Source organism: Talpa occidentalis, unplaced genomic scaffold, assembly GCF_014898055.3.
Source record: "Talpa occidentalis isolate TD23 unplaced genomic scaffold, MPIMG_talOcc4v2.1 talOcc4.14, whole genome shotgun sequence".
In the NCBI taxonomy this organism is placed as follows: domain Eukaryota; kingdom Metazoa; phylum Chordata; class Mammalia; order Eulipotyphla; family Talpidae; genus Talpa; species Talpa occidentalis.
Window position 1 is genome coordinate 40,269,578 of NW_023601433.1, and position 26,830 is coordinate 40,296,407.

General features: G+C 41.2%; 1 protein-coding gene across 1 annotated transcript in view; it reads left to right on the forward strand.

The window, feature by feature from the left end:
* Positions 1 to 8,559: 8,559 nt before the first annotated feature.
* The window catches only part of LIN9 (lin-9 DREAM MuvB core complex component), a 70,442-nt gene continuing 52,171 nt past the window's right edge, over positions 8,560 to 26,830 (forward strand). The window contains exons 1-4 of the mRNA XM_037510346.2: positions 8,560 to 8,980; positions 18,445 to 18,477; positions 19,891 to 19,985; positions 21,459 to 21,563. Of these exons, the coding sequence (XP_037366243.1) occupies positions 8,902 to 8,980; positions 18,445 to 18,477; positions 19,891 to 19,985; positions 21,459 to 21,563 (312 nt within the window). The 5' untranslated portion in view covers positions 8,560 to 8,901. The remainder of the gene's footprint in view (positions 8,981 to 18,444; positions 18,478 to 19,890; positions 19,986 to 21,458; positions 21,564 to 26,830) is intronic.

The following is a 26,830-nucleotide window of genomic DNA, read 5'->3' on the forward strand; positions in this document are numbered from 1 at the left end:
GGACCCCTCCCCACCCAGATAGGAAAAACCCTACTCCTAGGCCTCCCTGGTGGTGCAAGGGGTTAAGACACAATCTATGAAGCTGTCTGCAGCCACTGCAACACGAGTTCAATCCCTGGCCAGGGAGCTACCCATGTGGTGCAGCAGACCTCTCCTGACCCGCTGCTGCTCCCCTCAGGAGTGTACTTTGGTCGGTCTGCCTGTTCTGTTCCGCACTCTGTCTCTGGTGAATCCTCTGACCCCCTACACCTCTGGCTTGTACCCCAGCTCTTGTATGCATAAATAAATAAATAATTTAAAAAAACCCAAAAAACGAAAACCCTGCTCCTTAAGTGTGGGGCATCTCTTCCCTTTCTGAGACTGCCCAATGCTTCATGCAGTGTTCTGTTCCTTCATCTCCTAATAGAAGTTGTTGCTGGTTTCATTCTGGTGCTTTGTGAAATTCTTTTCCTGCAAGACACCAAGGACCCTCCAGTGCCTTGGTCCCCGATAAGGGCATCAGTACAATTCAGTAATGAGAAATTGATTCCACTATCACCATAAGCAGTGTTTCCCCTATCTGTCAATACCTGAGTCATCATACACGAAGGCAATTTCCTCCACTGGTATATTTCCCCAGGATGCTAGAAGTAGACTCTTTAGTCACCTTGTGCCAGGCATTACCCATGCCCCACATTTACTTGGGATGGAATATTCCTTGCCAACTAGGTGATGTGTTATCCAGTCCAAAACCCACGGTACCACCTTTTGCACCACTTTCCCAGACTATTTCCTAATACCTACTCTTCCACTTCGATTCTCTGATGCTAGGACAGAATCAAATATGCAGAAGACTACCTGGGGAAAGATTAAGCAGAGAGGGAGCAAGAGTATGTGAGGACTGTCTCAGACCACAGTGCAAGCCTAACACCCGTTAAGGGAGAGAAAGGGAAGAAAGGAGCGTTGCATAGGAGAAGCCGAAGACTGTGAGGCAGCTGTCAGGATGTCTTGGCCAGACCAAGGGGAGGCAGCATTAATTATGTTTTAATCACTTTATGCATTTAATTGTTGAAAGGTCTCACAGGACTCTGACAGTTTACATTCATTGTTTCTGTAGACTTTATTTTTCAGTGCCGGTTCACAGCAAAATTGAGTGGAAGGTAGAGATTTCCCATATACATCCTCCCCCACGCACACATACACAGCCTTCCCCATATCAACATCTGCCAATAAAGTGGGACATTTGTTATATTTAAAAAAATATATTTATTTATTTATGCATACAAGAGCTGGGGTGTAGGCCAGACGTGCGGGGTATGAGAGGTTTCACCAGAGACAGAGTCGGGAGAAGAACAAGCAGGTCTACTGAAATACACTGCTGAGGGGAGCAGCAGGCGAGTCAGGAGAGGTCTGCTGTACCATGTGGGTTAGCTCCCTGGCCGGGGATCAAACTGGTACTGCAGTGGCTGCGGATAGCTTCATAATGCTAGGACTTAAATCCCTTGCGCCACCAGGGAGGCCCCATATGTTATGTTTGATGGACCTGTATTGACACATCATTATCAATCAGAGTTCATACTGATAGTTCACATTAGGGTTCATTCTCAGCATGGGGCAGTTTCTTACAGGCCAAGGATACACTCAGAGCAGTAACAGCAGGAAAAATTATGCAGCGAAGGGGGCTGGAAATCTCAAGCACAGGCTTCTTTTTCCTCTGCTGCTGGATGGCACAGGATGATGCACTTTATCTCTGGGTTTCAAACCATCATCTACATGTACACCAAGAAGTCCTCAAAAGACTCATGGTGGGGATCTCTTAAACTGATGATGTAGGCATAGTCCCACTCCATGACCAGGCTTAATTGTTGAACTCCCTGAGGATCCACCAAAGGAACGCGTAATAAATAATGCTAAAAGCTAGTATATGCTGTTCCCCAAACAATCCACAGACAAATATACAGACGTCATTGATTATCTTTCACAGTACTGGCTGAGGGTCACCAACAAGTTCCAGGCAGTTCTGTAGGTAAGCGTGCCACGCTGGCTATAGCAGCTCTGCCTTGCTCAGTTGTGGGTTAGGGCAGCCTTGAGAGAGAGCATGGCATTGGCGTGAACACTGTGGTAGATCTTGAGGTGCAGCACTTAGTGGCTAATATAGCCCTTCACAACTGGAGATCTGAGAGGCAGGCCTCCATAGCTACCAAAACTTATTTCAGAAAAAAAAAAATTTTTTTAACAGTCTTCACATGACTATTTCTTTTTTTTCTTTTTTTTTTTTAATAGAGGCATGTTTTATTTATTTATTTATTTGTTTTGTTTGTTCTGTTTATACATGCACTGGGTACAGTCAGAAGTGCGGGAGGGTGAGAGAATTCACCAGAGCCAGAGCGGGGAGCAGAGCAGGCAGACTGAAGTACACTGCTGAGGGGAGCAGCGGGCGGCAGGAGAGGTCTGCTTGCCATGTGGGACCCTCCTCTGGTGGCCGGGGAGCAGCCAGGGATCGAACCGGCGCTGCAGAGGCCGCAGTCAGCATCGCAAGCCAGCGCTCAACCACTGCGCCACCGGGGAGGCCCTCAGAAAAAAATTTTTAAAGGCTCCCCCAACTCTTATGTGACTGCTATCTTTCAATCTTACCTCTTGCCATATCTTAAACTCTCTAGCCATCTTGAACTACTTCGATCTCCTGGAAGAAAAGCTGTGTTCTTTCTCAGTTCTGAGACCTTGCACATAACCATCAACTAATAATACCACTTTCTGCTTTCACTTTCTCTCTGCAACTTCCACTCATCTTTCAATTTTCCTGGGAAACCTTTCTTGACCCCTAACATCCTCCTTCTGTGCTCCAGTAGCATCTGTCCTCAACCACATCTGTCACTATCGTAATTGCCTACAGAATGTGAATATGTCTTCCATTAGACCATAAAATCTGTTAAGGGCAGACACTATGTCACACTGAATTTTGTCTAGTATCTGCCACATTGTAGATGCTTACCAAATATCTGTTGACCTACTGGATAATTACACCCTATTGGATTCCAGAACCATCCAATCTTTTTGGTTTGGACAGCTCTGATGACAAGGCACTCCTCCTTGGGCAATCTGGTCTCTTATGCTCCCTTGATAGATGTCCCTCACTTATTTAGGAAATTCTGGACAATTATTGCATTCATGTGTGTTGAAGGGCGGCGGGGGTGGTGGTGGTGGATATAGCTAGCTCTACTTTCCCTCACATAATCTACCATGATTTTTTATAGTTTGTTACATAAGCTATCTGGTGAAAGAGGTTGCTGTATCAAGGAAGTGTTCTTCTTTAGCTTTGGCTCCATTTTGCAGACAAAATAACAAAGAGAATTCTATAAATAACCTGGCATACACCAGTAAGTCCTGCTGAATGTAAAGTCTTTGGAAGTAGTGTCTCAGAAATACATCTAACAACACTGAGTTCCTGCTGGGTACAATTTAGGGAAACAAGATGTAAAAAAGAGTGGCAGGGAGCTGGTGCTTATGTGTTAAGATGTGAGCCACGTGTTTTACATACATGATCTCATTTAATTCTCACTACAGTCCTAGGAAATAGCTTTGATGATCTCCAACTGTTTTGCTTTTTTTAAGCAAAATGATACTTTTACTGGGTCTCAGGAGAAGCAGGTATTTAAAAACCTCTTAGGGGTCATTCTAAAGAAACAGGATCTGTCAAAAATTCAATTTACATCTTCCACTCAGTTCCAATAGGAAAATTGGCTTTTCTTTCTAGCAGTTTGCAGAATAGTAAAATAAAATGTTTGACAGAAAAGACAGCGTGGAAGGTGTTTGGTATCAGCTTTGGTTTGCAGCTATCACTTACAACAGCATAGCAGTCTTTGACTTTGCATCGTCAGTAAATGACTTCGAAATTTTTTTAATAACTGCATTTTATTAATTTTTTAAATTTGAATTTAAAAAATGTGCACATATCTCACCCTCCACCAAACCACCCATGATTTATTTCACTTAACATAATCACCTGGGGTCCATCAATTTTGTCACAAAATACACTATTTCATCTTTTTTATTAGCCATGTAGTATTCCATTGAGCATATATTCTACAATTTCTCTGTCCATTCATCTGCTGATGGGCACTGACGCTAATTCCATGACTTGGCAATTGTGGACAGTGCTGCTATGAACATAACCATATATAAGCCTTTTTGTATTAGAGTTTTCATACAGTTTGGATAAATACCTAGCAGAGGTACTGCCGGATCATATGGGATTTCCATTTTTTTTTAAAGATTAATTTATGTATACAAGAACTGAGGTACAGGCCAGAGGTGTGGGGTGTGAGAGGATTCACCAGGGATAGGTTGGGGAACAGAACAGGCAGACTGACTGAAATACACTGCTGAGGGGAGCTGCGGGTGAGTCAGGAGAGGTCTGCTGTGCCATGTGGGTCACTTCCCTGGCTGGGGACAGAACTCGTGCTGTAGTGGCTACAAATAGTTTCATGGTGCTGTGTCTTAACCCCTTGCGCCATCAGGGAGGCCCCTCTGTTTTTTTAAAGATTTATTTATTTATACAAGAACCGGGGTACAGGCCAGAGCAGAGGAGGGTGAGAGGATTCACCAGAGACAGAGCAGGGAACAGAACAGGCAGACTGACAAAATACACTGCTGAGGGGAGCAGAGGGAGAGACAGGAGAGGTCTGCTACGCCATGTGGGATTATCGTTGGTTGGCGAGGATTGAACCTGCGCTGCAGAGGCTACAGACAACTTCACAGTGCGGCGCTCAACCGCCTGTGCCACCAGGGAGGCCCCCCTCTTTTTAAAAAGAAAGGTTTAGTATAGACCAGAGGTGTGTGGGGTGGTGTGTGTGTGAAAGGATTCACAAGAGACAGAATGGGGAGCAGAACAGGCAGCTATGAGAGGATTTATTTATCCCCTGCTGAGGGGAGCAGGGGCAGGATAGGAGAGGTCTGCTGTACTGTATGGGTCAGCTCCCTAGCCGGGGATCAAACTCGTGCTGCAGTAACTGCTGATAGCTTCATAGTGCTGAGACACCCCTCTGCGACACCAGGGAGGTCCCCATTTTTATTTTCTTAACAGATCTCCATGCTATTTTCCATAGAGGCTATACCAACTTCCACTCCCACTAACAGTGAATGAGAGTTCCTTTTTCTCTACATCCTCACCAACATTTGTTGTTTCTGTTCTTTTTGATGTGGGCCATCCTCACAGGGGTGAGGTGATATCTCATTGTGGTTTTGATTTGCAGTTCCATTATAAAAAGTGATGTTGGGGCCTCCCTGGCCATGCAAGGGGTTAAGCACAGCACTTTGAAGCTATCCACAGCCTCTGCAGCAGGAGTTCAATCCCTGCCAGCCGGGGAACTACCCACATGGTGCAGCAGACCTCTCCTGTCTGGCCTGCTGCTTCCCTCGCAGTGTATTTCAGTCAGTCTGCCTGTTCTGTTTCCCACTCTGTCGCTTGTGAATTCTTACCCCCACCCCACACCTCTGGCCTGTACTCGTTCTTGCATGCATAAATAAATCTTAAAAAAAAAAAGTGATGTTGAACAATTTTTCATACATCTGTAGGCCATCTGAGTGTCTTTAGAAAAATATCTACTTAGGTCTTTTGCCTATTTTTTGTTTGGGTTGTATTTTTTGCTGTTAAGGTTGTATAAGTACTTTGTATATTTTGGAAATTATCCCCTTGTCAGATGTGTGATGTGCAAATACTTTTTCCTATTCTACAGGATGCATATTTATTTTTGTGATGGTTTCTTTGGAAGTACAAAAGCATTTTAGGGGGCCTTCTGGTGGCGCAGAGGTTAAAGACACAGCATTATCAAGCTATCCCCAGCCACTCTGGCCAGTTTCATCCCCGCCAGGGCCCAGGATCTAACCCCGATAGCACAGCAGACCTCTCATCTCTTGCCCGCTGCTCCCCTTAGCAGTGTATTTCAGTAGATCCTCCTGTTCTGTCCCCCACTCTGTCTCTGGTGAATCCTCTCAATGCCCCCCCCCCCCCTTTGGTCTACACCCCAGTATGCATAAATAAATAAATCTTTTCAAAAAAAGCATTTTAGTTTGATGTAGTTCCACTTGCTTATTTTTGCTTTTGTTTCCCATGCCATTGGAGTTGTGTCCCAAATACCTCTTTTTTACAGTAGATATCTTCAAGTGTGTCCCCTATGTTTTCTTTCAAGTATTCAATTCTTATACAGATTTTAAAATTATTTTTTATTTTTGCACAGAAGAACCCGGGTGTAGGCCAGAGGTGCAGGGAGAGGATTCACCAGAGACAGAGTGTGGAGCAGAATAGGCGGATCAATAGAAATACACTGCTGAGGGGAGCAGCGGGTAAGACTGAAGTCTGCTGCGCCATGTGGGTTAGCTCCCTGGCCAGGACTGAACTCAGGTCGTAGGGGTGATAGTGCTGAGATTTAACCCCTAGGGCACCAGGGATGTTCCTTATGTTTAATTTTTTAAGAAACACCATACTATTTTCCACGGCAGCTGCACCATCATATACTACTACCAGTCATACACAAAGATTTCAACTTTTCCACAACTTTGTCAATGTTATTATTTTTGATTATAACCACCCTGGTGGGTGGTTAAATGAATTGGTTTTTCATTGTGGTTTTGATTTGCTTTTCCCTAATCATTAATGATGTTAAGCAACTTTTCATGTGCTTGGAGTTTTATTATATTGTCTTTGGAGCCTTTACCCATTTTGCATATGGTTGCCTTTTTATTAACAAGGTGTAAGACTTCTTTATAAACTTTGGAAACAAGTGCCTTTTCAAGATATGTGAATCGCAAACATTTCTTCTCATTCTGAGGGTTTTCCTTTTGCTTTCTTAACAGTGTCCTCTGAAGTAAACAAGCTTACACAGAAATAACTGGTGTGTGTAAACTGTCTTAGAATAAAACTTGGTTTGCCTTGGTCTAATGATACTTTGCCCACTAATTACATTCACAAAACTTTCACTTCTACTCCACTAACCTACTTCATACTTTATTCTTTCATTCTGAGGGTTGACCTTTTCTTGACCTCATTTTCAAACTGAGAGTGACAGTGCCCCCCCAAGTGCTAACTACAGGGATCAGTTGTTTTTCATTTTCTTTGAAGGTAGATTAGAATGAGAAGGCACAGAAGGAATGAAATTAGGAAGACTTACTTTGTAAAAATTGAACTTTTCACCCTCCCTTCTCACCCTTCCTACCTCAGCAAAGTGGCAGAACCCAGTTACCCAAGGCATAACGTTGGCATTACTAGATACTCTCTAATCCAAAGTGGCAGCAGCTAGTTGCTAAAATTTGAGGCAACATTGATAGAAACTATTATAAGGTCTTTACATCTAGCATTTAATCCTCAAACCAACCCTATTATTATCTGCCTTTTTATACAGGAGAAACTGAGGCACAGAGAATTAACGTAGGACACAAACTTGCCTAAGACTGGATGACTTGCAGCCAGAATCCCAACCAGGCCTTGGGGTCCCATTCCCTGAATCTCTAGAGAGGCCAGTGCAAACATCTCTCTCCTTTGCCTGCCTGGTTTCCAGCATTCTCATTTTGTCACACTGCAATCCATTTCCCAATTTTTTGCTCTAAAACACAAAAGGAAACATGCCTCCCTATCATTTAAAACCCGACGCGCAATGCTCCAGAGCTCACCTCCTTCACCAGGGCCAGCCTCTGTGTACTGCTCTGTCCTCATCCATGATCTGGGTCTACCATTTTTTAACTTTCTAATTGCTGCAATTCACCCAGGTTGTATTCTTGCTGCTTAACTATCCCATCTCCTTACCTCCATTAGTTGCTGGAAAGGACTGATGCTCAATAACATTTGTTTTTGTTTTTGTTTTTTTCCAACATTTGTTAAATGAATTGTTGAAAAGCAACCGTGGTTTATTACTGGACAGCGTAGACAGGAATTGTGAAATCTTCCCCTGGGCGTCTTTCAAAACTGAATGAATTCTCATGCAGTGTTCTCCTAACATTTCGTCAGGTTACTCCATCATCTTGTAGTGCCACTGTCGGTTTTTGTCTGTAGCCTCACGAAGCCTAGGGACTGGCTTGGTCATTCTCTCCCCACTCACTGCATGGTCTAATGTCTGCAAAGGATGAAAGAGCTGAGCTGAGCAGGACAGTTTTCAGCTGCCCACCCAAACGACTAACTTCGTAACCTCGCAAGGTCTCTCTCGCAGGCTCCACGCAGCCCCGGTTCCGGCATCTGGTATTCGAGAAGTGGGGTGTCCCCCCTCGCGAAGGGCCGCCCGGACCCCGAGTCCTGGGCAGGCACGCTGTGGAGCCGCTGCGGCCTGAGCCCTCCTCTCCACTCCCTCCCCCAGTTTTCCGGTGGAAGGAGGAGATGGAGACGCCAGAGAAAACGTAGGGCTTGGAACAGGGGAAAATGTACTCCGAGTTGAGGCCCTCGGGTAACGCGACCCAGAGCCAAGGGCTTCAGGCCCCCGCGCCCGGCCCACAGGTGCCTCCTCTCCGTCCCCCGCCCAGGCCGCCGGGGTCCCCCTGCACCCTCCCTCCCTCCCTCCCGCTCCCCACTCGGAACAAACAGCCTGCAGTTCCCGCAGCTGCAGCGCGAGACGCGAAACGCGCGCTGGGAGCGAGCCCCGGAGGGGGCGGGCGGCGCGGCCCGGCGGGACTCGGGAGCTCGCGCGCTCCCCCCGCGCTCCGGCTCCAGGCCCGGGCAGGGGCGGCGCGAGACGGGCCTCTCGGCTCGGCCTCCCGCCCGCCCGCCCGCCCCGACGGGGGCGGGGGACGAGGCGCGGCCCCCGCCGCCGCACCCCCTCCCCGGCCGGGCGCGGGCGGAGCTGGGCCCGCCTTCAGCCGGCCGCGGCGGGAGGAGCGCCGCACCGCGGGCAGCGAGCTCCGCATTCGAACCTCCCTCGCAAAGACAGTCTCCGCCCCACAATGCACCGCGGCGGGCAGCCTTTGAAAAAGCGGCGCGGCTCGTTCAAGATGGCGGAGCTCGACCAGTTGCCTGACGAGAGTGAGTAGCACCTCAGAGCACCCCCCTCTTCCCGCCGGCCGCCTGACCGCCGGCTGCACCGACCGGGACCGGCGGCCGTGCCCTCCGTCCGGCAGATGGGCCGACTGCCAGCCCCACCGTGGTCCCCTAGTCCTCTCACCCCGGTGTTGCCGCCGCGTCGCCGCCTTTGTTATGGTGTCTGTGTGTTGGTTTCTGGGGTTGTGTGAGCGCCAGGGCCGGAAGCCGAAAGCCCGGGGGCCCAGCTGGTGCCGGGCGGAGGCGGTGGCTGCTCCCCTGGCCCGACTTGCGCCCCCGGCCGAGGAGGGGGAAGAGCGGCCCCCGGCCGCTGGGGCTGCCCTCACCGCCGGCACCGCTCGCCGGGCGCTGAGGGACGCCTGGCGGGGTTATGTAACTCGCAGGGCCGGGGGCCGGGGAGGGCCGGGCCGGGGGAGGGAGTGGTCACAGCCCCTTCGTCTGGCCCCAGCCTCTGATCTTGTCCTGGCACAGTTCCCGTCTCCACAAACACTTGTGATCTTCGCCGTCCTCCTTCCCTCTCCGCTGTGTCCACCCCTGAAGTGTTTCCGTGTCACAGGGCTGGCCCCTTCCCCTGGGACCACAGGTGGCTGTGGACCGCTCCAGGGATAATCCCACTGGGTACACAAGTGTTCGAGCAGCCCCTACCCCCACCCCACCCCCGACTTTCTTGTGTGCGTTTGTATCTGAGAGTGGTGGGGTGCCTTTATACGTGGATGTGACCATCATAGCCTGCACTGGCTGCACTCTTCAGACACCCACCCGCGTGCATCGCCCCCCAGCCGTGTTCCCTCCCCCTGCCTCTCAGACAGGTATGCTCATTTGTGTTTAGTAAGGAAATTACTATTTCTGTGCTTTAAGCACAGTGAAACTTAATTTTATGATTTGAAGTACTGTGTAAAGCATATAAAAATGCGAAATGTTTTCCTTACAAACAGGGTCCTGGCCCACACTCACTGTTCAGTTCGTGTGTATGTATAATTCTGAGCATTTTACTATAACAAAAACAAAAGGCTAAAATCACTTAAATCTCTGTGCAAGAGGCCAGTAACATATGGCTTTTAAGATAAGAGCTGAACACAACCAATTCTATCTACTTTGTAGAATCATATAATGTCAACCTGTTATTAAGTTAAAATAGAAGTTCCAGTTGCCAAACAGGTGAAAAATTGTATTGAGAGTTAGCAATAGACGTTCTCTATATTTGTGTTCGATTTGGCAGTATTCAGTAGGGTAGCCACTGGCTCATGCCACAGTGGGATGCTTCAGCTGTGGTTTAGAGTGACTGAATAATTAAATTTTAAATTTTATATAATTTTCACTAATTTTAAATAGTGATCTGAGGCTTGTGGCTGCTGTGTTGGCAGAACTGTAGCACAACAGTAGACCATCCCCAAATTTTATTGTCTCTTCTTTGGAGAATACAGTTGATTGTGATTTAGGATGCCCCCAAATAAGGGTGGCCTGCTAAGCTCCTTGTGCTTGTCATCTGAAAATCCTTGCTATCTTCATCTTCAACATGTTTTACTGCCTCTTGGAAGTCATAAGTACTAGAGTTCATATTTTGGTTACTGTAGTCATTCTGTTAAAATGAGACGTTTTAAGCACTTTCTTTTAATAACTTTGGAATATTTGCACATCATAATTAAACATTTGTTGAGGACTTCCTTGTAGAGACGGCACTCACACTAGGGTTCAAATTCCAACTACACTTTCAAACTATAGAACATAATTTTATTACTTGGTGACATCTCTGGTACATTGTGTCATATGTGGGCGTGCAGGTGTGTTTGTGTGGAGTATGTCTTGCTTAGCTAGACAACAGCTTGTTTAAAGCAGGGATCGTCTTACCTGGTTTGTCACTCAGTGCCACAAATAGATATACAAAACTTGATTTATATGGAATTGAATGTAGGGTAAGCTTCATTACTAATGAAACTGGAGCAGAGTCTTGAAAAGAGAAAGTCATTTCAGTTTGATATTGGAAATATTTTTTTGCCAATTTTGGTCAAGGGGGCTAGTTGATTAGCCAATACATAGTATTACGTTATCAATAATTAAAAGCTACCATTTAAAAGTACTTACTACCAACCAGGTGCTGTGCCCAGTATATTATATACATTTACCCATTTAATCCTCACTACTATTGAGGTTATTACTCTTATTTGATTTTTTAATGTGAGGAAACTTAGGGTATCTTCAGCCAAAATTTTTCCTCTGAACTCCTGTACTTGGTATCTCTTGCCTAGATCACATGACCTCTTAGATGCCTCAGAGACACATCAAACTTCATGGGGTCAAGATCTACCTCATAATCCCAACCCAGAACAGAGATACTTCCAGTGGTTCCTGATTTAATGAATGACTCCACTGTGCACTCATCTGAAATTTACAGGTTATCTTTGACACTTTCTTCTTTTTCACTTCCTTTATTCAAACCTTTCTTAGTTTTATCACTTTTATCTTCTAATAGTTTCTCTGGCCAACCTACTTCTCATGGTCACCCTAGTGCAAGTTGTCACCAACTCTTCTCTGCACTAAGCACTTGAGCTTCCCATTAATCCACTGTCTTATTCCTACCCCCTTAACCTATGTGGAGTATAGCCAAAGTGATCCTTTCAAAATGTATATGTCCAATTAATGATGAGGATATGTTTTGAGAAATGCTTTGTTAGGCCATTTTGTCATTGTGGGGACATCAAGTGTAATTACACAAATCTAGATGGTATAACCTGTCACATACCTAGGCTCTGTGGTAAAGCCTATTGGGATCACTGTTGTATATGCAGTCTGTCATGATAAAAATCATTAAGTAGCACATGACTGTGCTTAGTTGTGCTTAAAACACTGTGATCTGGCTCGTTCCCACCTCTCCAGCTTCATTTTTTTTTTTTTAAAGATTTATTTATTTATGCATACAAGAGCTGGGGTACAGGCCAGAGATGCGAGGGGTGAGAGGACTCACCAGAGACAGAGTGGGGAGTAGAACAGGCAGACTGACTGAAATACACTGCTGAGGGGAGCAGCGGGCAAGACAGGAGAGGTCTGCCGCGCCATATGGGTTTCTCCCTGGCTGGCCAGGGATCTGAACTCAAACTCGTGCTACAGAGGCTGTGGATTGCCTCATAGTGCGGTGCTTAACCCCTTGCACCACCAGGGAGGCCCTCCAGCTTCATTTTGTACCCTCTTTCTCTTATTCTATCCCTTGGAGCTAATTTGTACCTTTCTCATTCGTTATACTGCTAGGCTTTTTTTCCTGCATTACCTTTGCACATGCTGCTCACTCTACCTGCAATGCTCTTCCTTCACCTCACTTCTAATTAACTTTTACTTATCCTTTAGATTTCATTTTTAACCTCTTCAGAAGTTACTTTCTGTCTGCCCTGACAAAGACTACATCTTATTAAATCTTTTCATACCACTATGTAACTTTTTAGTTGCAGCTGCCACAGTTGAGGCTTTACATTGTTAATATGATTGCTTGGGTAGTTTTGATTAGAAGCCCTACCAGAGAAAGTGCCATTTCTGTTTTTCTTCAAGCTTCATTCTAGTTCCATGCATAGCACTTAGCTTCTCTGACCTTTTTCATGCCCCCCCTTCCCTTGCTAGTTACTCCCCAAGCACAGTGACCGTTTTTCCCATTCCTTGAATATAATAAACGTTCTCTGTCACAACTTTTTATCTACTATTTCTTCTGTCCAGACACATTGCTTTGACCTCATACTTTCTTGTGCCAAATCCTTTTCAGACTTGACCTCCTTAGAGAAGCTTTCTCTGACTATCCCATGTAACTTCCCTACATTGAGATCACCTTGTTTATTTTCTTTATAGCAATTAAATAGTGTACTTAGTATTTTATGTATTCAATTATCATGTATCTTCTCCCACTAGAGTGTTACTTCTCTAGAGATATTTTTTCTATCTTTTTCCCTTGAATAGTGCCACATGTGTTATCATTCAGCGAACACTTGTTGAATGACTGAATGAACATCCCAGTTAAAGCAATATTCGCAATCACATTCACTTGTCTGTACAATCCGTGTTCTCAACTTAATAGTCTTCTTGACTGACCAAAGTAAACTAACAGTTAGCATGATATGAAAATTAGCCATATGCTATATGCATTGCTTTCTAAACACCTTTACATATATTACTACCTCATTTAATACCCATTTTACAAATGAAGAATTAGCAACACAGAGAGTAACGCCATAAGAAAATGGCAGGGCCAAGATTCAGACATAGCTAGTCTAGAGATGTGCTCTTTTTTTTTTTTTTAATTTAAATATTTTATTTTATATAATTCTTACATCTTTTTTCATCTTTGCACAATGTATGCATTTTCATTTTGGTTATATTCACCATACAATTGCACCCACCCCCCCCATTTTGACTCTAGTCCTTCCTTTCCCCTCACCCCTCACCACCCTCCAGCCCCCCGCCACCACCCCGGTAGTGTGTCTCTGGTTTATAGTTGCTTGTTGATTTTGATTTTTACTTTGTACTGATTAGTCTTTTTCCTGGTCCCTTATTTAGGTTTTCTAAATTCCTGCTATGAGTGAGATCATCCAGTATTTTTCTTTTTCTTTCTGACTTATTTCGCTGAGCATGATCCCTTCTAGCTCCATCCATGTTGCTGCAAACTGCATGTGTTTATCTGTTTTGATTGCTGAGTAATATTCCATTGTTTATATATACCACATCTTCTTGATCCAGTCATCTATTTTTGGGCATTTGGGTTGCTTCCATAACTTAGCTATGTAAATAGTGCTGCTATAAACATAGGGGTCCAGGTGCCCTTTGGAATTACTGTTTCTGTGTCATTTGGGTAAATACATAGGAGTGGAATTGCTGGATCATATGGAAGCTCTATGTTTAGTAGTTCAAGAAATTGGAGATGTGCTCTTAACTATTATGTTATAATGCTTCTCAAATCAGGAAAAAGATTAAAAGTAGTAGGTCAGAATCCCCTGCATGGAAAAGGAATGGATGTTTCTTTGAGGCTCACACCTCTCCTTCAGTCTCCACTCACATATTGCCTCTCAGAGAAGCTAATCAAAAACAACTTTATGTAAAACTACTCTTTTCTTCTCCCACTCCACATTCCCTAATCTTATCATTTTGCTTTATTATCCTTCCCCGCCCCCATGCTTATCATCACTTGATTTGTATATTTATTTGTTACTCTTCCCTATACTCAATTCCTTGAGAGAAGGTACTTTGGCTGTCTTGCATGCTGTTATATCTAGTTCCTAGAGCACTCTATACACACTCAGTGAATCAGTGAGTGGTTACTACTTTTTCTCAAATAAACTGTATTTTTATTGGTAACACCATGGTATGTGCCCTATCTACTATTGTTGCTGTGCAGCTGTGTTGTATTGGTTGAGGCTTTTTAGCAAGACATTATGGCATCTCTCCCCCTTTTCCCCAACAACTTTACTGTCTTTGGTTATGATTGCCCATAGAAGCTATTAGGATGTCCCATTAACAACCATTCCCATATCCAGGCAAGAGAGTAGAATGAAAGCAAGAGAGGCTTTGATATGACTATCATAGTAACTTAGATGAGAAAAAGATGGTTCTAAAGTAAAACAAATTTTGGGCCTCCCTGGCGGCGCAAGGGGTTAAACACCTCACTATGAAGTAATCCGCAGCCTCTGCAATACGAGTTCAATCCCCAGCCAGCCAGAGAGCATTCCACATGGCGCAGCAGACCTCTCCTGTCTCTCCCGCTGCTCCCCTCAGCAGTGTATTTCAGTCAGTCTGCCTGTTCTGCTCCCCACTCTGTCTCTGGTGAGTCCTCTCACCCCCCACAGCATTTCTGGCCTGTACCCCAGTTCTTGTATGAATAAATAAATAAATCTTTTAAAAAAATAAATAAAGTAAAACAAATTTTTAAATGAGGAGTGATAAATAATAATTTTGTTACAGGGCAGGGTGAAGGAGTACCCCGGGGCCCCCCAAACCTGCCCATTCTACACAGGTTCTGCCATCCACTGCATTAGGACAAAAAATGCTCTAGTGTATCAGACCTTCAATAGAAAATAACTTTAATACAATTAGTGTGCAATAAAAAGAAGGTAAAGAATAGATAAAATAATTTTCACATGACACACAAAAATTATCTATCCCCTTGTGGATAAATTCCCAGCCAAACAGGGTTGGCCCCAAGCAGAACTGTTGAGGCTTGAAAATTTGCCCCAACTCTAAGGTACTTTCTACCCATAGGAAAGGGGCAGGAGGGACCAGACTGGTTGTAAGGAAAAGAGCAAAACCAAAACCCAAGTCAAGATAAAGGCTGCCAAGACTAAGGTACAAGTCTAAGGTAGAGAAGCAAGTGCAGCTTCTTTTCATGTCTCTCTGCTCCATGTGCCTCCTCCAGGCTCTCTTCTTGATCTCCTTCCTTCCTTCTCTCTGTCTTCTCTGGTTTCTCTGCCTTGCTCAGCTCCACTCCTCCTTGGGTGGGGCAAGGACTCTGGAGCCTCCTGTTTCCCTGGGGATTACTTTGTTATAATTTGACTATAATCAAAAGGGTGTTTTAAACAATTTTTAAGTTGGAAGAGGGAGATTTTGCTCATCTAGAGTTTTATGAACAGTGTTTATTTTTGGAGTGTAGAAAGTGTTTTTTCCTAACTTCTGTTGTGTAATGAAGATATAACTGACATATAACATTGTGTTTGCTTTATATGTTTATATGTGTTTGTATATATTGTGAAATGATTACCATGACAAGTTTAAAAAAAAAAAGTTTTTCACTAAGTCAAAAGAACAGCTGAACCCCTATGCTTATGGCAGCACTATTTATAATAGGTGAGACCTGGAAACAACCCAAATGCCCCAAAACAGATGACTGGATCAAGAAGATGTGGTATATACACAATGGAATACTATTCAGCAATCAAAAAAGATAAACTAATGCCATTCGCAACAAAAGGAGAAAGAAAAACATCAGATGGTTTCACTTACAGGAGGAATACAGGGAATCAGATAAGGCACTAGGGGAAAAATAATAACAAGAAAAAGCATAACAAAACAAAAATAAACAGACAACTATAAATCAGAGCCATTCTGCAGGGGAGTGGGATGGAGAGGGATAAAACAAGGAAGGGAAGAGCTCAAGGGACTACAGTGATAGTGCACAAGTGAACTGGTGGTGGAATTCTATGGGGACTACACCTGAGAAAAGAAAGCAAACATTGTGAAAACTGTACACTACACATAGTTGTATAGTGTATTTTGTATAGTGTATTTAAGAACACATTCACTATACATAGTTGTATTTTTTTTCTTGTGATGAGAACTTTTAAGATCTGCTCTTTGTAATATTATAGTATTGTTAACTTTTAAGATCTGCTTTTTTTAATATTATAGTATTGTTAACCGTAGCCACCATGCTGTACATTACATCCCCGTGAGTTATCTTGTAACTGAAAGTTTGTGCCTTCACCTGTTTCACCCACCTCCTACCTGCCTGCCTCTGGCAATCACCAGTTGCGTCACTGTATCTGTGAGTTTGATTGTATTTTTTTTTTTAGATTCCATTTATAAGTGAGAGAGATCATCCTTTATTATACAGTGTACGTGTCTGATTATTAGGTTTTCAATATGTGCTCTCCCTCTCATAAAAACTTGTTTTTTAAGTTAATTAATTAATATTTTAAATCTTTTTTCAGTTTTCACAATGTTTGCTTTCTTTTCTCAGGTGTAGTCCCCATAAAATTCTACCACCAGTTTACTTGTGCACTATCACCTTAGTCCCTTGAGCTCTTCCCTTCCTTGTTTTATCCCTCTCCCTCCCACTCCCCTGCAGAATGGCTCTGATTTATAGTTGTCTGTTTATTTTTGTCTTGTTATGTTTTTTCTTGTTATTATTTTTTTCCCTAATGCCTTATCTGATTCCCCTGTATTCCTCCTGTAAGTGAAACCATCTGATGTTTTTCTTTCTCCTTTTGTTGCGAATGGCATTAGTTTATCTTTTTTGATTGCTGAATAGTATTCCATTGTGTATATACCACATCTTCTTGATCCAGTCATCTGTTTTGGGGCATTTGGGTTGTTTCCAGGTCTCACCTATTATAAATAGTGCTGCCATAAGCATAGGGGTTCAGCTGTTCTTTTGACTTAGTGAAAAACTTTTTTTAAAAAAAGATTTTGTTTATTTTTGCACAGAAGAACTGGGGTATAGGCAGGTGTGGGGGGAGGAAGGGTGGTCGGCAGAGTGGGGTAAGAGGATTCACCAGAGACAGAGCAGGGAGCAGAACAGACAAATTTACTGCTAAGGGGAACGGCAGGTCAGACAAGAGAGGTCTGTTGTACCAACTGTGGGTTAGCGCCCACAGGAATTGAACTCAGGCCATTGCAGTAATAGCACTGAGATTTAACCCCTATGCCACCAGGGAGGCCCTCATAAAACTTCTTTACCTATCCTACTTCCCCTCACCCATAGATCTTACACTTTGATAGTCACTCAGAATCTGTAGCCCCATGTTTCACAAAGTGGCTTGAGGGTTATCTACAATAGAATCCCCTTAGGCACTTTATTAATAGTACAGATTTTGTGTGTATGAAGTGCTTCCTGGTCATTCTAATGTACACTAGAGCTTTTTATAGCTGGTGAACCCCTCCAGCTCTATGATAGCCCCTCTTGACTGTTTTGAACTCCCTTTTCCAGCTTGGTTCTTTAAGAGTCACACATAACTACATTTAACTACATTCTAGATTTCCAGGGGACTTACTGCCTACTATGACAGTACCTGGATTCTTCCATTTTCTGTTTTATTCACTCTGTTACCACTTCTTATCTTTCCCTCAATACATGTAAGTACCCTTTCTCTTTTCCCTCACCAACACCAGCACACTTCAGGATGAGGATCTAAAATTGCTTCTGTGCCTACTCTTCCTCTTTTTTTTTTTTTTAAAGATTTATTTATTTATACAAGCACTGGGTACAGTTAGAAGCGTGGGAGGATGAGAGAATTCACCAGAGCCAGAGCAGGGAGCAGAACAGGCAGACTAACAAAGTACACTGCTGAGGGGAGCAGGGGGCGTGGCAGGAGAGGTCTGCGGGCCCTGTGGGACCCTCGCTGGCAGCCAGGGATCGAACCGGTGCAGCAGAGGCTGCGGGCAGCTTTGCAACCCAGCGCTCAACCGCTGTGCTACTGGGGAGGCCCCCTACTCTTCCTCTTTCCTTCCTTCATTTATCTCCCTTGGAAAGGCCTCCAGTTCGCACAATTTCAATTAAAGCCTCCAAAATGTCTCTTTCCAGTGCTTCCTTGCCTTAGCTGAGTTCTGGTCTATAGCTTGAATATAATTACTAGTTATTTAAGAACACAGTCCACTATCATTTCAAACTCAATATTGCTAAAACTAAATGGATCACTTTTATCCCCAAACCAAATTCTTTTTCTCTCACTTTATTCTGAAATAATATTGATTTGTTTAAATTGCAGGCTCTTCAGCAAAAGCCCTTGTCAGTTTAAAAGGTAAGAATCAGCATGATTCTTTAGCTATGGCATAAGCTAGAAATTTAATTCAATAAGTTAATTTATATAGTGTTTCTCTTTTCTAAGTCATGATTCATTATAGCTTTAGAGTAATTGATTTTGACTAATGATAACTTTAAATCCATATGCTATAATAGGACAATTGATTGTTGGTTGTAAGAAATTATTAAGAAATTTTTTCCTAGAAATACTGGTTGAAGAATTTTCTAACTAAACACATCAGACAATGTAACTAGATTTAAAGCATTTATTAAAGAACTCTACTAAACTGTATTTTTGCATTCTGGTTTATTTTTTTAAGTATCTTGATTCTAAGTAGTAATATGAAGTCTCTTGAAATAAAACAATGATAATACTTTCGTTTTTCTGAGAAAAAAGATAGACATATTCCTTGGTCTTACTGTTTTTTTTAATGTAAGTACACTAGACTAACCATCTTAATAGCTTATTTTGAAATTTTATCTCTTGAAAAATTCTACTGGGTTAATAAATTTGGAACCAAGCTAGATGTTTTGAAAGGTTTGTTAGTACTTTTATTTTTTAAAGCTATTATGTTGTACTTTCGATAGGTGAGTTACCAAATTAAGTCCTGGCTTGAAAACACTAATTTTCCAGAACTACCCTAAGTAATGTATTTGCCTAATAGGATCAACTCTGTCTCACCCTTTTCTTTGTACTCCTTAAAATATTTGTCTGGAAAAGTGTATCTTTATTCTTTTTCTCCCAATATTAAAATTCTTTCTTATAAAAAATACTAATATACCTGTGATATAAATTTGATATAGAAAATGCTGATGAGTTACTAGAGGGAAACAAAAATAAATTTTGTGTATATTCATCTCAGTTTTTTATTTCTACATATAAACATATCCTTTATTTTCATAATATGTCTAAGTTACTTGATTGGGTTTTTTCTGATTGCAGACAATGCTGAAGACATTTCTTTGAATTAAGGAAAGCAGAAACACCACATACATTTCAGTTTTGGATTTCAAGGGTTTTACATATTGAAGCAGAGAACATTTAAAAATGTGCTCCAAATTCAAGGATAGAAGTTTTTCCATTGCCCTGCTTTCAGTCAGATTGTATCTTAAGACACTGGCAAATTAGAATGAAGGAATTATTAAAAAAGAAAGAAATAAAGAACCCATACATATTTTAATATGAAAATTTAATACTTTCAATATGCATTGCCTTGTCAAATTAGAGAGTTTCATAGAAAAAGACAGGTGAGCTTTGATTATCTTTGATAATTTAATAAACTAAAATTATCTGTATTTTTCTATATTGGTAAATATTTCAATATATTGCTATTATTAAAAAGGCAATGTTCATAATATGAAATCCATTGAGCTAAACTTAAATCTTATTAGTAATAATTATTTATTACAGAGGGAAGCTTATCTAACACATGGAATGAAAAGTACAATTCTTTACAAAAAACACCTGTTTGGAAAGGCAGGAATACAGGCTCTGCTGTGGAAATGGTAAGGAATTAGTTTTTCTTACACATTAGAATATGATAGCTGAATTGTCTGTATTATTGTCATATGCAGATTTTTACAACACAGTAAAAATTTTCCAAGGTTTTCCCCCACTCCAAACTTTTGAGTCTTTAAGTGTCATTGAGCAGTATTTGATCATATTTAGGTAAATAATCTGTAGCCTATGTTAATCTGATTATCATTATGTATTTGTTAAGTAATTATAGTTTTTTAAATAGGCAAAACCAAAAAACTCCCAAGAATCCTAAATCATACTTGTATTGGAATGTTAAAAAAAAAAAAAAGACTCTGGTCCGAAAAAAATACATAAGCAGGTAATAAGATATTATAATCTTCTGTAGGTCAAGGTACATGCATTTAGAAGTGGCAAATAGAGATGGACATATAGTTAACATGACCAATGATTTTGGGGGCCTTCACTCACCCTTGCTATCTAGGCAACTAGGATTTTAAGGAGTCAGTCATGAAACAAGTGTGGCACTGGAATAGACAGCAGTGGAGTAGCGTGGGCAGCTTGCCCAGGCTTCTCTAGTCAGGTGCGGGACTTCCTCTAGTCTGTCTGTGCTAACACCATCATCTTTTCTTCCTCTCTGCCCATGGTCAGGGGAGAGGAACAAGGTAGAAGGGACTCCCTTTTAAACCTATGGAATGATGAGACTTTCAGTGGGCTTAATTTCAAGGGTCTGAACCTCCAGCTGAAACCCAGTTGGTTGCACCCATAAGCTGCCCTCTGCACCTGCCTCCACTCCAAGTAGGCATGAAACTCCAGCTTAAATGGTGGGAGAAGCATTTGGAAAAGGATATGGGTGGCATTCTGATGTAATTTCTATTCTCTATTAATGAAGTCTCTGAATCTCGGGTGAATTGTAAAAATTTTTTTGTATTACAAACCCGTAAGTGTTTCATGTATTTTGGATACTTAAATTTTTTTTTTGTAGTTTTACTGTCACTTATCAAGTATCTATTATAAAATATCTTGTAGGGAAATTCAATTAAATTTTTGACAGCAGGTCTAGCACAGTGTTGTATACATTTAGTCTCTAGAGTGATTTAGTAACTTTGTCACAGCCCAGCCCTATACAGCAGACATAATCATGTGGTATATCCAACTGGTATTAATCCAAGCACCAGCATAATGAGAACTGGAATTTCCAGAACTTGTTTTCCTATCTTCACCATTCAAGAATTCCAGTGTACTAAGGAAATGTAGGTTCTAGTTTTAATCATCAGCTAGGTGTTTCATTTGCAAACAAATTACATAAACATGTGTCTTGCTATTTACTAAATCTAAAATTTTTTGTATTTGACTTTGTGTGTTTTGTATTATCTATATTTCATCCTTCTACACTGCCAATAATCCAGTGTTAGCTGTATTTTCAAATTATAGAATTATGTTTTGGAACAAAAAAGGAAATTTTCAGTCTTTTCATTAAATAAAAAAAATTTCTGTCATAGCCTTTCAGAAATTCAAAACGAAGTCGACTCTTTTCTGATGAAGATGACAGACAGATAAATACAAGGTCACCTAAAAGAAATCAGAGGGTTGCAATGGTTCCCCAGGTATGTGTGTGCTAAAATTTTGTTTCCTGTGAAAGTAAGTAAACAATTGCTCTGCATAATCAAGTTTGTATTTCTTATTCTGTTACATTCTAATAACAAGTTCTTTTCTTTAAATCAGTACTCCAATTCAACTTCTGTTTCAGTTACCTAGAAAAGGCCATTATTTTATTGAAAACCCAACTAAAAAGCCAGTCCTTGGTTTTATAAGTGCACCCGTTTCTTTTAAGCATGGAGATTGTGGACATTAAGCAAGTAGATTTATATGGGATCCATTTAGAGTTTTGCATAGAAACAAGAGTTGGGGAGAAATGTTTTACTTTATCACCAAGATAAGTATGCTGAATATTTGCTTCTATACAAAAGAGGAAATATATAGCATGAAATCATACCTCCTTTATCATTTTTGTCATCTTTTGTTACTAGGATAATTAATCATAGCATGGGCCTCTCTGTGGCTCAAGGGGTTAAGCACCGCACTGTGAAATAATCTGCAGCCTCTGCAGCGCGTGTTCTATCCCCGGCTGGCCAGGGAGCTACCCACATGGTGCAGCAGACCTCTCCTGTCTTGCCCACCTGGTGCTTCCCTCAGCAGTGTATTTCAGTAGATCTGCATGTTCTGTTCCCCACTCTGTCTTGGTGAATCCTCTCACCCCCACACTTCTGGCCTGTACCCCAGATTTTAAATAAATCTTTAAAAAGAAATTTAAAAAATCATAGCAGACATGTAAGAATCAGAGGAGTGAATGAAAATTGGATAAGGAAGGGCCTCCCCAGTGGCGCAGTGGTTGAGCACTGGGTTGCAAAGCTGCCCGCAGCCTCTGCAGCACCAGTTCAATCCCCGGCTGCTCCCCGGCCACCCGAGGAGGGTCCCACATGGCGTGCAGACTTCTCCTGCCGCCTGCTGCTCCCCTCAGCAGTGCACTTCGGTCCTTCTGCCTGCGCTGCTCCCCGCTCTGGCTCTCGTGAATTCTCTCACCCTCCCATGCTTCTGACTATACCCAGTGCCTGTATAAATAAATAAATAAATCTTAAAAAATATATATATATATAATTTATTAAAAAAAATTGGATAAGGAAATACCAACTTCAAAAATAATGAATTTTTTATGTATTGAATGTCTAATTTTTGATTTAGTTATTCCCTACTTTGCTTTAACTTTTTTCCAGAAATTTAAGATTTTCTCAGTTTGTTGGGTAATAGTAGAGGTGATTTGGCACCAAAACAGCAATATGCCCTACAACAACAACAAAAAAAATAAAAAAATTCACATTCCTTTATGATAATTTCAAATAGTAAAGTGTGTTCCTGTTCTGTAAAATCAACAAAAATGTATTTTGAATTTTTTTTTAACATCAAGGATAAGTATGTATACATAGGCTTCTAAGTTCGACCCAGTCTAAACTCATACACAGTGTACATTTTTTGACTTGGTATTTGTATAAAGTTAAATGGCTGCTATTGTATTGACTTTAGAAGTGCTTTATTATTAGGATAATTAGATGACTTGACTCTAATTTTTCAGTTTGCAAATTGTAGATTTTAAATCTTTTTTTTTTCCCTCTACTTTTTTATTTAGAAATGTGCCTGGTTATTTCGGTCTTCATTTATCTAATTTGTGCCATATTTCTTTACCCTCCTTGAGGACATTGTCTAATTTTACTCTTGCATTCTGTGTTTCCTTAAAGAATTGTCCAGAACTGAAAAATGATAAATAGGATCTTTTATTGAGAATTTAGTATGTGACAGATAGTCTAAATACTTCATATGTATTCCTTTGATCTAATCTTGAAGAGCCCAAATGAGATAGGCTACTGTTATATATTATTTCCCATTTTTCAGGTAAGAAAACAGGTAAAGGGAAATATCTTGTTCAAGATCTCAAAGTTAGAAAGTGCAGGCTGATTCTAAAATGACAAGCAGCTAGTCCTAGAGCCCTTCTTTTTTGTTCTTGTTTTAACACTTTTATTGAGATATAATTCACATATCATATAATTTACCTGTTTAAAACATAGAATTCAGTGGTTTTAATAAATGCACAGAGTCGTGCTGCTATTACCTAACCAATTTTGAACTTTTTCATCACCACAAATGAAACCCTGTAGCAGTCATTCTCCATCTTCAATTTGTTGAATAAATCCTCCGAAGTGTAATTGCTACAAGGGTATTTACATTTAAACTTAGCAAAATACTGCCAAATAATCCACTCCTAAAAGTTGTAATAGTTTATATTTCCACTAACATTTTGAACAAATTTCCCCCACACTCAACCAAATGATCTTTACTACAGTTTTATATCCAGTGAGCTACCAATACTCTTTATAAAAACTTGGGTCAATAATTCAGTAGGAGGGCCTCCTTGGTGGCGCAAGGGTTAAGACACAACCTATGAAGCAATCTGCAGCCACTGCAGCATGAGTTCGATTCCCGGCCAACCAGGGAGCAACCCACATGGCGCAGCAGACCTCTCCTGACTTGCCCGCTGCTTCCCTCAGCAGTGTATTTCAGTCAATCTGCCTGTTCTGTTCCCCACTCTGTCTTTGGTGAATCCTCTCACCCCGCCACACCTCTGGCCTGTACCCCAGCTCTTGTATGCATAAATAAATAAATCTTTAAAAAAACAATTCAGTAGGAAAAAAATAGCATGTTTTCTTTTTTCTTTAAATATTCAAGGTAAGGTTTATTATAAAAAGGGAGAGAAGAATAAAGGACACTTGCATGGACATAAACTGGCAGAAAGAGCTGCCCCTGAAAGGTACAGATTTGTTGAAAGAGAGGCTTGTGTAGTCACAGGCAGGCAGGAGAGCTGCTGCCAAAATAGCACTTTTTGTGGTGATAATGTTTTAATCGTAATTTGGTTATTATTTATGCTAAATAACTCCCACCATTAAAAAAAAAACCCTTTTACATTAAAAATTTTTATTTTCTAATTACCATGTAACAACCTGAATTGGTTCTGGGACAGAACCAATATTAGTAGAAAAACTGGAGAAATTCGAATAAAGACTGTAGATAATAGTATTGTACTAATAATGTTAATTTCTTAGTTTTGACAAGCAATGTAAAATATTTTAAAAGGGGGGGAACTGTAGACAGTGGGCATATGGGAGCTCTGCAAATTTTCTGTAATTTTTCCAGAATAGGGCCTCCCCGGTGGCACAGCAGTTGAGCGCTGGGTTGCGAACCTGCCCGAGGCCTCCGCGGCGCTGGTTCGATCCCCGGCTGCTCCCCAGCCACCGGAGGAGGGTCCCACATGGCGCGCAGACCTCTCCTGCCGCCCGCTGCTCCCCTCAGCAGTGTACTTCGGTCCTTCTGCCTGCTCTGCTCCCTGCTCTGGCTCTGGTGAATTCTCTCACCCTCCCGCGCTTCTGACTGTACCCAGTGCTTGTATAAACAAACAAAAAAACAAGCAAACAAATAAATAAATAAACATGCCTCTATAAAATTAAAAAAAAAAATTTTTTTTCCAGAATAAAAAGTTTATAATGAAAAATAAAAAGTAAATTTTTTCCTTTACTTATTCCAGATCTAAATCCCTCATGCATTGCTAACCACTGTAATTAATTTGTAGTTATCCTTTTAGACCATTTTAGCACATCTAAAATTACAGATATGCATTTGTAGAAAATATATTATTTAATGTACATAGTTTTAAAATTATATTTACAGTATTGATGATATTGTAACATGCATCATTCTTTTTTTTTTTAAGATTTATTTATGTATGCATACAAGAACTGGGGAATAGACCAGGGGTGTGGGGGGTGAGAGGATTCACCAGAGACAGAGCAGGGAACAGAACAGGCAGACTGACTGAAATACACTGCTGAGGGGAGCAGTGGGCGAGTCAGGAGAGGTCTGCTGCGCCATGTGGGTAGCTCCCTGGCCGGGGATCAAACTTGTGCTGCAGTGGCTGCGGATAGCTTCATGGTTGCGTCTTAACCCCTTGAGCCACCCGGAGGCCCTGTAACATGCATCATTCTATAGTTTATTTTCTTCACTCAAAAGTCTGTTCACCATCCTCATTGCAATAAAAGGAAGGATGGAAAGAGGGAGGGAGGAAGGGAGGGAAAGAAAGAGGAAAGGAAGGAAGGCTGGCTGGCTTCACAATTTATGTATAATTTATATGTATGGGCATTTGAATGGTTTCTAAGTTTTTACTATTATAAACAATGCTGTGATGAATATCCCAAGCATGTTTGTATAAATTTTCAAATGTTTTTCTAGGACAGATGCCTAAAATGTTGGACTTGTCAGATCATGGGATATGCACATTTAAAAATTTTATAGTGCCATATCATTCTCCAAAAAAATTGTACTGGTTTATACTTTCTCCTGACAACATGTTGTAGAGCCGACTTTCTCAAATGCTTCCTAATTCAGTATATAGCCAAACATCTAGATTTTTGCTAATCTGATAATGCCATCTCACTTGTTTTTAGTTGGCATTTCATCTACAAATGACAAGATATTTTTTGTTTAACAACTGTTAACTTCCTTTCCTGTAAACTTTGTTTTTTTCCCCATTTTCTGTTAGACTGTTGGTAGTTTTTTATTAGTTGGTAAAAATTATGTTTATACTAAGAATTTTAGCCCTTTGCTCATGTTGGCTATCAATTTTTTTGTAGTTTATAGTTTGTCATTTGAGTCTGTTTCTGTAGTTTTCACCAGGCAGAATTGAAAAAAATTTTAAGGAGCAAATAAAGCTTACCTTTACATATCTCCTTGAGTTTATGCACAGAAGGACCTTCTCTAATCTAAAATTTATAGTTTTAGAATTCTCTCATATTTCTTTTTTTTTTTTTAAATGTTTAAATTGTCAGTCCATCTGGAATTTATTTTAGAATAAGGAGTGCAGTAAGACTGTAACCTAATTTTTTTCCAGAGGACTACTTAGTTGTCCTGGTAACATTTACTGAGTAATCTATCTTTACATGAGTTAAAATGCCTCCTGCATCACAAGCTAAAATCTTATATATATTTGGTATAATTTCTACACTTTGTGTCTCTTTGTGTCTAGTATATCTCTGTATATACTAGTATCAGATTGTTTTTCCTTGCATATAAATGCATGTAATTGTCTTGTAAAACTGTTATTTTTTTACATTTTCTTAAGTATTCTTGCATATTTATTTTTCCATATCAACTTTATTTTTTTTAAAGATTTATTTATTTATTTATTTATTTATGCATATAGGAGCTGGGGTGCAGGCCAGAGAAGCAGGGGGTGAGAGGATTCACCAGAGACAGTGTGGGGAGCATAACAGGC